This window comes from Nicotiana tomentosiformis, chromosome 3 (assembly GCF_000390325.3).
Source record: "Nicotiana tomentosiformis chromosome 3, ASM39032v3, whole genome shotgun sequence".
Taxonomy (NCBI): Eukaryota; Viridiplantae; Streptophyta; class Magnoliopsida; order Solanales; family Solanaceae; genus Nicotiana; species Nicotiana tomentosiformis.
In genome coordinates this window covers 80,794,254-80,807,339 of record NC_090814.1, presented here as the reverse complement: position 1 = coordinate 80,807,339, position 13,086 = coordinate 80,794,254, and the positions used below count along the sequence as shown (strand labels likewise).

General features: G+C 37.2%; 1 protein-coding gene across 1 annotated transcript; it reads left to right on the top strand.

Moving 5' to 3' along the window:
- Window positions 1-1,738: 1,738 nt before the first annotated feature.
- LOC104117031 (zinc finger CCCH domain-containing protein 48) lies at window positions 1,739-12,783 on the top strand. Its single transcript, XM_009628010.4, has 9 exons — window positions 1,739-2,477; window positions 2,820-2,915; window positions 3,641-3,730; window positions 3,931-4,032; window positions 4,153-4,296; window positions 4,454-4,573; window positions 4,659-4,718; window positions 12,051-12,148; window positions 12,239-12,783. Exons 1-9 carry the CDS (start codon window positions 2,007-2,009, stop codon window positions 12,378-12,380), a joined length of 1,323 nt encoding a protein of 440 aa, XP_009626305.1. The 5' UTR covers window positions 1,739-2,006; the 3' UTR covers window positions 12,381-12,783.
- The last annotated feature ends 303 nt before the right edge of the window (window positions 12,784-13,086 follow it).

The following is a 13,086-nucleotide window of genomic DNA, read 5'->3' as shown; positions in this document are numbered from 1 at the left end:
ATCATACGAAATTGCTCGAGTGATCAAATCGCCAAAATAACACCTAGAACTACGAATTTAGCACCAAATCAATTGAAACTCTCAAGAACACTTTAAAATTACTATTTTCTCAACTGGACGTCCGAATCACGTCAAATCAATTTCGTTTCTCACCAAAATTCACATACACGTCTTAAATATCATAATAAACCTGTACCGGGTTCCGGAATCAAAATACGAACCCAGTACTAACAATGCAAAACATCAATCAATTCTTAAAAATAATTAATTTTCACACTTTTAATTTTCATCAAGAATTCATAACTTCAGGTATACGCCCAGGTCCCATAATTCGATACGGACCCATCGGGACCGTCAAAACATGGATTTGGACCCATTTACCAAAAATATTGACTGAAGTCAACTAAAATTAACTTTTAAGGCAAAAATTCTTATTTTTATTAGTTTTCAACATAAAAACTTTTCGAAAACCTGCCCGGACTGCGCACGCAAATCGAGAAGGATAAAAATGAGATTTTTAAGGCTTAAGAGCGCATATTCGAGTTCTAAAACATAAAATGACCTTTTGGATCATCATAAGAAGACACATCCATAATTTCCTCTTTTTTTATACGTAAGATACTTATGTGCATATAATGAAATTGCATACATGGAGGCTGGAGCTATAAATTCTTTTTGTATTTTGTGATTTGTTTTATTTTCTTGTATGATTTTATTACTTTCTGACAAAAATTGAGCCAATATGTGTTGAAATAGGGAGGAAAAAAGCTAAATAAAAAACTTAAAATTTTGTAAGATGCTTATGTGAATATAATGAAATTGCATACATGGAGGCGGGAGCTATAAACTCTTTTTGTATTTTGTGATCTGTTTTATTTTCTCGTATGACTTTATTGCTTTCTGACAAAAATTGAGCCAATATGTGTTGAAATAGGGAGGAAAAAAGCTAAATAAAAAGCTTAAAGTTTTGACTAAACCAACCATAATTAAATTATTCATCTTTGAAGCCTAAAAACTTACATATAACTAATTATTTAGAATTCAAAGGTCCTTAAATACAATAAAGTTTTATTATACCTTTGTAATTAATAGAGTTTTATACCTTAAAAAAAAATCATTCCCTCGAGTAAGTAATAGATGAGTTTTTCATGTACAAAAAACTTATTATATATACAAGTCTTTCTAAATTTATAGTAAAAATAACTAAAGAGACATACTCATATATTTATTAGTCTTTCTAAAACCAGCCGTATTCGGCCAAAAACAAAGATGGAGAGGATACAAGCATGACAAACTATACCAAGTAAGGGAGCAAGCACATGCCTCCTTACATTAATTTGATGAATGAAAGCAAATTAAAGCTTATGCAGATAGATTTCTACTACTTCAGTATCTATTTTATAGTTCAACTAAATATATTTTGAATATTAATGTGGTTAAAAATATTACCGTTTTTTACATAATTTTTTTTTACTAAATGACAATAATTCTATAGACGACGTGGCAATGCACGTGTATGGAGACTAATAAAATAAAAAAGGACGAATAAGTTCTATTATCCTATGTTATTTAGTTCTTTAAATTCCCGGGATTTCACAAATAAAAAAAGAAAAAGATAGTACGTGACTATTTTTCATAAATTTTTTCTGGAATTTAGTTAAGAAAAGAAAAATTAAAAAGAAAAGAAATAATCCCGTCAGTCGTCGTAAAGTTTACGCTGTCGTGTAATAAACAAATTGGGGATCCCTTCTTCCCTACTCGCTCCAAATTTACTTGCTCTGCAACTCAGAAAATTAGGGTTTCCAATTCCCCAATCCCATCAAAAACCCTAATAATCGATTTGAAACAAACTTCTCTTCATATCTCCATAATATCCAATTGTCAATTCATTGATCTTCTTGTCAATGATCAAACCCTATTCACTCGCTTGGGTTTATCTTCCAAAGATCCACTGACGATTGAATTGAAGATCACACACAGAGGATAGTATAGTAGTATAGGGAGTAATGGATATGGATGGAAGCAAGCGCATTTTCCAACGGTTGGGTCCTCATTCACAAGGAGGGGACAACAACAGTAACAAACAGCAAAAAGTTTGTTTCCATTGGAGGGCAGGAAGGTGCAACAGATTTCCATGTCCTTTTTTACACAGAGAATTACCGGCACCGCCACATCAGCAGCAACAGCAGCAGCATAATGGGATGCCGTCATCTTCATCGAAGCGGCCTCATGCTTTCTCTTCGGATTATGATAATCGAGGCAGTGCAGGCGGAGGAGGAATGCGTAGGAATCCGAATTTCAACAATACATGGGGGAGAACTGCTGCTGGTGGAGGTGCAGTTGTGAGGAAGATGGAGAAAGTTTGTAATTATTGGGTAAAAGGGAACTGTACATATGGTAATACTTGTAGGTTTTTGCATTCTTGGACTACTGGCGATTGCTTTACTTTGTTGACCCAACTCGAAGGCCACCAAAAGGTGATCATTTGTACTCATGTTGGATATCAATTTGTATATTCTTGATTATTATACTGTTTAACAAGTATGGGAAGACTCATTATGCCAGATTATGTGTTTTATTTGAACTGGAATGCTGTTACGGTCAGAGGCGGATGTAGGATTTGAACTTTAATGAGTTCCAATTCTTAATTCTACCACATTCCATTAACTCTACTTTACTGTGTTCAAAATCTATTATTTGTACTTATTTAGTGAGTTTTCATATTGTTAACACATCTAAGCGGTCTACCACGGATGAACCTGTAGCTTATTCACTAGATTGCCCATGGTTATGGTAAATTAAATGGATTTCGCAAACAGGTTGTTGCAGGGATTGCTTTGCCATCAGGCTCGGATAAGCTTTATTCAGGGAGTACGGACAAGACCGTAAGAGTGTGGGATTGCCAGTCTGGACAGGTTCTCCTCATTCTTTCCTTTTCAGTTTTTGAAGTTATGAAGCACGAAAATTGGAATAGGAAAATTGTCTTCGTCTCTTGAAATCTTGATATTGTATAAAATTCACTGGGAAAACTAGGAAAGAATGTTACTTGCACGTCTCTGCTTCTTTCCCTGCTAGCTGAACTAAGCACTTTTCTCTATTAATTCCTGTAAAAAGCACGGGAGTGAAAGCTTTGCTTTTTTACTGTTGAATTAATGATGAAAATAATTGAGGAAAGAGATTAGTGCAGAACAGTAATGTTATCTTTTGGTTGCATCAGATCATAATAGCACACACCGCCTCAAAGATAAGGAGAATTTCTTCTCCAGTTTAGCATGTTACAAACATAAAAAATGAAGCCACTGCCTTACCGAAGGAAGAAGTAAAATGGAAAGAAAATATTGATTCAGTTTGACAAGTTGTAAGAAAGCTAGCTGTCAATGGGAAGTGTGAAACTCTAAGCTACCCAGAGAGGAAAAAGTTATTTTTGAAGCTGAATTTAAAGGAAAAACATCTTGGAACTTGTAATATATCATGTCTATGTGATAGACATCTTCCGGACTTCCATTTGAAGATAGTAAATAAGTCTCTTGCCTCTGAAACCTTCCCACTGGATATGATGATGTATTCTCTTTGTGAGACTAGTTTCTAGCTTTGGAGGATCATGAATGAATTCTTATGTTGTGGCTTCCTTCTGTTATAGTGTGCAGGAGTTGTCAACTTTGATGGTGAAGTAGGTTGTATGCTTAGTGAAGGACCATGGATTTTTGTTGGTTTAACTAATCTCGTCAAGGTGAGCTGTGAACAGAATTATTTTCCCATCCTGCTCTTTTTACTGGCAGTTCATCTCTCTCTCTCTCTCTCTCTCTCTCTCTCTCTCTCTCTCTCTGCATCTTGCCTCATAGACATACGCTGACCTATTTACATATATGTACAACACTCTGAATATAGTGAATTTCATTCCTTTCGTGGATGTGCGTGATAACTTCACAGGCATGGAATACTCAAACAGGAACTGACCTCAGTCTTGATGGGCCAGTTGGACAAGTCTATGCTCTTGTCGTTGGCAATGATATGCTCCTAGCTGGTACGGAGGTAGGTGTATACAGTTAGTTATAATTTAAAAAAAAGGAAGAGATATGGAATGGAAGTGCATGCTTGTACAACCTGGTCTCTCTATCTGAAATTTTGTAAATTAACTGGGAAGTACTGCAGGATGGGATATTAGCATGGAAATATAATGGGAGCACCAACTGTTTTGAACCAGCTGCACAATTGAAAGAACACACCCATCATGTGGTATCACTGGTTGTTGGAGCCAACAGACTATATTCTGGTTCCATGGACAATTCAATAAGAGTAAGTCGGTTGGACTGTGATGTGAATTCTCACATCATCTTATGTTTTTCTATTTCGTCTTGATGCCTAGAGAAAGCTAGGGATTTAGAGTTCTGCAGTTTGACCTAGATGTTGCAGTTGCTACCTTTTGTTCTTACTGTTGCTATCATGACTTCAGGTATGGAACCTTGAAACTATGCAGTGTCTACAGATCTTGACAGGTCATACAAGTGTTGTTATGTCTGTTCTATGCTGGGATCAGTTTCTTTTATCATGTTCATTGGACCAAACAATAAAGGTTTATGTTTGTTCTTTTGCTTGAAATTCAGCTCTCTTAAGCTTATTCAATCATGTGTTGATTTGATTGTGCTTGTTTTTTATAGGTCTGGGCTGCTAACGAGAGTGGGAACTTGGAGGCTACGTATACTCACCAAGAGGAAAAGGTATACGAGACTACTTCTATCTATCGATATTACCTAATGACGTTTTGGTGTATGCTCACATATCAGTGTATTAATTACGTCATAACTGAAACCAACTCATTCGTTGAAAACCAAGTTTTAGGATTTACCTTCTGGAAATGATATGTTAGAGAAAAGAGAGAAAATAGAAAAGGAAAAGTGACAGAAGCTTAGAATTATCTATAAGTTTGATAGGGATGAGAGTCATAAAGTGGTTGCTAGTTTATTGTTGACGGAATATTCGTTAAATATTATAAAGTTCTTTATAACTGAATTTATATTTGTGTTTCAAACTTTTAATACACTTGATAGGGAAGAGAGCCATAAAGTGGTTTAAGTTTATTGTTGATGGAATATTCGTTAAATAATTATAAAGTTCTTTATAACTAAATTTATAGTTGTGTTTCAAACTTTTAATACACTTGCTAGATCAAAAAGTTAGTCTACATTGATGTTATTGAATATTCTAAACTTAATTAGTAAAAGAGTAATATACGTAGTACAAACTAAAAGGAAAATTAATACACCCATCGTCCCAAATGAATGATAGGGTTATTAGAACTTTTTAACTTTTAGTTTGTTTCGGATGATGATTGCTCTGCTTTGTTTAAAATACAAATACAAAATTACATATTTGGAACTGCAATAAAATACTAGAAAGCACTCCTTTAAAATTGAGATATTCGAAAAATGTTTGAAAAAATTGTAGCAAAAGAAAATTTTATTTGAATATCCAGATTGTAATAATGGTGTAAAATGGTTCATAGGGTTAACAGTGATATTGAAATCGTTCTACAGGGCATTTTGGCCAAGTAAAAATTTGAGTTTTTTTTTTTTTTTTTTTTATGAATTGAATTCTGAAAACTTGGGCCTTTTACTTAATAATTATGTTTCATACAATTATTATGTTAAGTTGCTAAATAAAGATAGTATAACATACAAGCTAAAAATTAACTAAATGCTGTAAAAGAAGTGAACATTTAAATTTTTGAAATAGAATTTAGATTTTAATTTATTATTCAGCTCTAATGAAAAAAAGATGGGATATTATGTTAGCATCAGAGAGAGGAGATTAGCTAAAAAATTGAGTATATTGGGTGGGAAATGGAAGTAAAAGAGAGCAAGATTTAGTGATGTGGGACAAGAGAATCTGCGAATGATAGGAAAAAGATGGTTGCTTGCCATTCACTTTCGTTGGCATTGGATGAATAAACACTATAAGGCCCTGCTGAGGAAACGAGAGGAAAAACCTTCGCCGGATTTCCCCGTGTGGAAGGCTTATGGAGCTGGCCATGAGTCATAGGGTGGTTCTGATTTCAATACCCGTCAAAATCAGCAAGGACTAATATTAGTGTGGACAGGTGCTCTCAGAATTACAGAAGTTAATAAAGATTCTTCAGAAGTGGTTTTGGAGTTCTCCCTAATTGATCCTCCTCCTTGCGGAGGATCATATACATGGTTTGGAAATAATATTGATACCTTTGCTTCTAGAGTTGATAGATTTTTTTTTATTCTAAAGCAAAGAGTATAGCCTGGAGTTCTCATCTGTTGTCATTGATCCTTGTCCTATTTTACTGGAGTGTGGGAGTGAGACAAAACAAAACCACATTCGAGATCGACCGGTTGACATGCGTTAGATAGTTATGGTTTTGAGGATTTAGTGGTCAAATGGTGGAAGTTAGACATAAAGGAATAAAACATTAAGATGCCTTAAGAAAAAACATTAAGATGCCTTAAGAAAAAACATTAAGATGTCTGAATAATTGAAAGAAAATAAATCCAGAATTAGAGAAAGAATTGTACAGATGGATAGCATGATGGCGAGCGCGTGAGAAGATGTGGGAAAAAAATTGGCATTGCTCTATAAACCGCGATATATCTAAAACCAATCCTGGAGATCAAAGCTCAAATCTTCTGGGTTTACAAGATGGTAAAAAGGCTAAACTTTTAAAGAATAGCAAAAACTCATAATGAATGCAGCTCAATTAACAAAATGGAAATAAGTGGGAATTCAGAGGAAGATCCTGTACATCACACGGAATTATGAATTATGAGAATCTCTTGAACAAACTGGAGAGATTATAACTTAGCTACCGTATCGGTTGAATAGAAGGAATGATTACAAAGATCATTTATAGAGATTGAAGAAGGAAGTTGAACAGGTCATCAAACAACTCGTTGGAGATGAAGTTCCTGGCTAGTCTGTTTCACCATGATAACTTTTCAGAGATGCTGTGTACTGATGATACATTAATTTATGTGGTGCTGAAGAAACAGAACTACTATATCTGAGGGTTTTATATTACTGGTTTTCGAGCCAGTGTCTGGCCTCCATATGAATCTGCCAAGGAAAACTATTTATTCACGGCAGTTTATTTTGGGCAACATAGAAATGTTCCTACCCTCTATCTTTGGCCGCATTTGGGAGCAAAATTCATGACAATGGAGTCTACAAAAGAAATGAAAAAAGCTGGTGCCTTTGGAAGAAGCAATATGTCTCTTTTAGGAAAGATTGACTTAGATAATAGTATATCCGCTAACCTATCGAATGTTCATGGTGCATATTCCAGATAGAACTGAGAATCGTAACACATTAAGAAATGATTTTCTATAGGAAGATAATCAGGATAGGAAGGAGCTGCACCTTAGTGTGATGTAAAGCAATCTTAAAATATAGTGGCCGAATGGCGGGGAACTTATGACTGCATAATAAGAGTCTCTTGTTCGAATATGGCTGGGGATATAATGTTGGAAGAGAAGAACTGTGAAAGGTGTTTAAAAAAAAGACATAAAATGACTGGTGGACTAGATCTGGTACCTTATCTTATAGAATTGCAATTTGGAAATGCATTAGAAGTCTCCAGGAATAGTTCCTAGATAAGTAAGATCTAATAGGAAGAAGGATATTTTGTTGGCAGTCTAGCAGATATATAATACTACTTTGTAAGACAGGTTTCTAGATTTATACATGCTTTTGATTAATAAATAAAGCTCTCTAGCGGAATGTCTCAGTGGGTGTAACTGGAATGCCCAATTTAGGAGGAACTGGAATGACTGGGAGATCAATAGAGTTGATTTTCTATTGGAACATTAAAGAAGGTGCTTTTTTCTGTGCGTCTGGTAGTATCTCAGTAGGGGGATTGGATTCGGAAAATTCAACCGCTGTAAGAATGGTAGTGTTACTTATCTTCTGTAACATTTAAAGGAGGTTAGGTTGATTGAAGACCAAAGTGATTCTCTAAATTGGATGGCTGGAGGGGATGGTAAATTTCTGAAAGGTCATGTTTGAGACAATTGTCAATAGCCTTGGAGGAAGATATGGAAAACCAGTGCACCAATAACCTATGTTGCTTCCCCGTAGGGCCCTTTATTTGCTATCTTAATTTATCATTTGAAAAAAATAACCTAGGTTGCTCGGACTCTCCGGTAATGCCGCCGGGTGTATGTCAAATCCTCCAAAAGTAGTGCATTTTTGGATGATCCAACACGGTTGCAGCAGCAACATAGCCAACATTACAGACTTGCTTTGCTTGGACTGTCCTACACTATACTTGCTGCTTGACACCGCACAATTTGCAGAAAAGAGGCTATAAACTGTACAACATTTCCTTTTTTTTTTTTTGTGAGAAGCAGAACATGTTTTTTTAATGAAGTTCTGCAGAAACAGTTCACATCCTCTTGCACTGTAAAAATATGTGAAAACTTTGGTGCATGTTTCTGAACCTTTATGGGGGACAGCATGTGATGCCAGTAAATTTTGAACTTGCAGTATCCAGTTAGCAAAGGTTGTTGAAGGAACTTAATAAATCTGTATTCATTTTAGTATATTTCGGACGGTTTATCTTGAAAAGAAACATAGGTGCTTTGAGGGGAAAACAAAGCACTTATCTTTAGTTTAAATGTCGACAAAATGTGAAATATTGTTGTGACATGAAATTTGTAGGTGATATAGAGGCAGTATCGGAGTTTCTAGTCTGCACACACTTGGAGAATTAAATCCAGTGGATCTTTTGTACTCAGTCAGTACATTCTTGTTTCTCTAATTATGTGAATAAACTTACTTAGAGAAAAATAGATTAGTAAAATAATAAAATAGAGTATTTTGTTCCTTTCTTGATCTCTTGTTGGTTGTAAAAACTAAAAAGTGATCATATAAAGAAAATATGTTGTGCTATTATTTTCTTACGTATCATGTGTAATATTTCTAACTTTCTTGTGGTTGAGGCATATTTGTTGTGTTTTAATATTTAACTATTTCAACAAATAGCTTTATATTAAAGCATTAAGTGGTAGAAATATCAAATAAGAAAACAACTAATTAATTGGTAGAAAATTAAAAAGGCCATCTAGTATAACTTTTAAAAAAGGGTCATCTAATTTATGTCATAATTATTATTTTTGGTGATCAAACAACATTTTCTTTTATTATGAGTTTCTGAAACATTCTTAATTGTGAGAACAACAACAACAACAACAACAATCCAGTAAAATCCCACTAATGGGGTCTGGGGAGGGTAGTGTATACGCAGACCTTACCCCTACCCCAAAGGAGTAGAGATGCTGTTTCCGAAAGACCCTCGGCTCAAGAAAATAAAAAGACAAACGGACAAAAGGAGACAATATTAGTATCACCACAACGATCATAGGAAAAATAGGAACACCATGAAATGCAGAAGAAAGATGCAAAGCAAAAGCGATAGCTAGTAAATAGGATATGCACTGAAAAGCGAAGTAGTAAAACACAACATTGTCACTAGCTATCTTAGACAAAAACCCTACCTGGCTAGTCCCACAATGGTACGAAGTAAGTCAAGACTCAACTACATCCTAACCTACAACTCTAATACTCGACCTCCACATCTTCAGCCTCGCTTCCCGCATCTTGTCATCAATGGGAGCCGCGTGCACCTTCTCCCGAATAACATCATTTCTAATCTTATCTATCCTAGTGTGCCCGCACATCTACCTCAACATTCTCATTTCTGCTACTTTCATCTTCTGGATATGTGAGTTCTTAACGGGCCAACACTCAGCCCCATACATCATGGCCGGTCTAACCACCGCTTTATAGAACTTACCTTTGAGTATTGGTGGCACTCTCTTGTCACACAGGACTCCAGATGCTAACCTCCACTTCATCCATCCTACCCCAATACGGTGTGTGACATCCTCGTCGATCTCCCCTCCACTCGATAACCGAACCAAGGTACTTAGCTGTCTCTACTCGGGATGACCTGTGATTCAAGCCTCACATCCACGCCCACTTCCCTCGGCTCATCGCTTAACTTACACTCCAGGTATTCCAGTCTTCGTCCTGCTCAACTTGAAATCCTTAGACTCAAGAGCTTGTCTCCAAACCTCCAGCCTCTCGTGAACACCGGCTCACGACTCATCAATCAGAACTATGTCATCGGTGAATAACATGCACCATGGCACCTCCCCTTGAATATGGTGTTAACGCGTTGATCACCAGGGCGAATAAGAACGGACTGAGCGCAGAACCTTGGTGTAACCCCATTACAACCGGAAAATGCTCAGAGTCGCCTCCTACTGTCCTAATCCGAGTCTTAGCCCCATCATACATGTCCTTAATCGCCATAATGTAGGGAACCGAAACACTTGTTGCCTCTAGGCATCTCCAGAGAACTTCTCTAGGTACCTTGTCATACGCTTTCTCTAGGTCAATAAAGACCATGTGCTGATCCTTCTTTCTCTCTCTGTACAGTTCCACCAACCTCCTAACAAGGTGTATAGCTTCTGTAGTCGAACGACCCGGCATGAACCCGGACCGGTTGTCGGATACATCCACTGTCATCCTCACCCTCGTTTCAACCACCCTCTCCCACACTTTCATGGTATGACTCAGTAATTTGATACCCCTATAATTGTTACAACTCTGGATATCACCTTTATTCTTATACAATGGGACCACCGTACTCCACCTCCACTCATCCACATCCTCTTCGCCTTAAAAATAACATTAACCAATCTAGTCAACCACTTCAAACCTGTTCTCCCCCACACACTTCCAAAATTCCACCGGAATCTCGTGTGGCCCGGTCGCTCTGCCTCTACTCATCTTACGCATAGCTCCTACGACCTCCTCAACCTCGATACGCCTGCAGTACCCAAAGTCACGGTGACTCTCGGAATGCTCCAATTCGCCTAGCACAATATCCCGGTCCCCTTCTTCATTCAGAAGTTTATGATAGTAAGTCTGCCATCTCCTCTTAATCTGGGCATCTTCCATCAATACTCCACCATCTTCGTCCTTGATGCATCTCACTTGGTCCAAATCCCGTGCCTTCCTCTCTCTCAACTTGGCCAGCCGGAATAACTTCTTCTCCCCGCCTTTTTTACCCAGTTCCTCGTACATACGACCATAAGCCGCAGTCTTAGCCTCCGTGACCGCCATCTCAGCCTCCTTCCTAGTTGTCTTATACCTCTCCATGCACGCTCGCCTCTCCTCCTCATCTATGCTCCCCACTAACTTCAGGTACACCGCCTTCTTCGCTTCCACTTTACCTTGGACCACTTCATTCCACCACCAGTCTCCTTTGTGCCCACTAGAGACGCCCGTCGAGACTCCTAACACCTCTCTCGCAGCCTCCCTAATACAGTCTGCTGTCGCTGACCACATAGTGCTCGCGTCACCACTGCTCCTCTAAGCTCCCATAGCCGATAACCGCCCCTCTTACTCTTGGGCTTTATCCTTAGTTAAGGCTCCTCACCTGATTCTCGGTCTTCCTCGAGTAGACCTTTTCCTCCTCTTTAACATAATACCAACGTCCATCACCAAGAGCCTATGCTGCGTCGTGGGTATCTCACCCGGAATCACCTTGCAATTCTTGCACAGTCCTCTGTCACCCCTCCTGAGGAGGAGATAGTCAATCTGAGTCTTCTCCATCGCATTTTGAAAAGTACTTTTTTATTTATTATTTCAGGGTGTCCATTTTCTTTTCTGAAAAACCTTTTAATTTTGAGAAATCTTTGATTTCTAGAACTTTTATTTATTTATTATGTCTAGTTATCTATTTCAGTCTGGAAAAAATAGAAAATCAGTGCCCGAGATCTGCCAAAACGTTACACATTTTGGAGTTTGAACGCATATTCTAAATCATGCTATACAATTCTGGAATCCACTATTGCATTAGTGATTTGTGTAATTGCATATAGATCAGAAGAATGAAGCTTGCTTGCTTTATCTATCAAACTCTGATGATGTAGTTAATGCATAACCTTTTTGATAAACAATGAGCTTTTCCCATTTTGGACATGTTTTCTCTGTCATTTAACAATGTTGTCTATCTGTAGGGTGTGCTAGCTCTCTGTGGCATGCATGATTCAGAAGCAAAGCCTGTATTGCTTTGCTCTTGCAATGACAAAACAATTCGCGTCTATGATTTGCCATCGTAAGCTTCACACTCAGCCTTTGTTGTTGGAATTCATTGTTGGTTCCTGTTATTAAATGGATCTTTTACAACATTACTTCTTCTGTTTAGCTTTTCCGAGAGGGGGAAAATATTCTCGAAGGAGGTCGTTCGTCGAATCGAGATCGGTCCTGGTGGTTTATTTTTTACCGGTGATGAATCAGGTCAACTTAGAGTCTGGAAGTGGTTAACTGAATCCAGCAGTACAGCTTGAGAGGATTGCTGCATTTACAGTGATAATATCCTTGTTATTGGTCAGCAGTTGTCTTGTTTTTCTTCTCCCATTGAGAAAATGTACCAAGCAAGGGAATATATAATAAGATAAAAGTAGTACGTACCAGTTTTGATTTTTCAGAGGTAGGATTCCGGGTCACGTCCTAGCAGCCTTGCTGTTTTTTGTTGCTTTAACTATTGAGCTCTTGATAGTATCCAGACATATTTTTTCTTAGTCTGGTTTGTACTCAAAATCATGATATTCATGTAAATCTCTGGAGGACATTTCTGGTCTGTCCTGTATTGTTTTTCACGAGTTATGGATGTATGTAGCTCAAAAACTCCTTGTGTAACCTTGAATAAGATATGCACCACCAGAAGACTGAAAGCTTCTTCACGTTGAACTATGTTTTTATGAGTGCAATTCCACCGAGTAGTACTGTGGAAGTTAGTATTTCTAGAGAATGGTATAGAATTATTTCTTATTTCTAAGTGTTAGTTACTTCTGTAAGGATACTTACTTTAAGAGTCTTCTAAATAGAAAACCCCAAATATATATGTGGTTCAAGTTCACGTTAATTAGCCTAGATATTATTGTACACTTCAAAATCTACGCTATTATCTTTTCGAACCTCTACTATTCCAATTTACTTTTCCTTATTTCAATTTTTATTTTTAAAATGTTACGTGCGAAGACATAAAAGGTA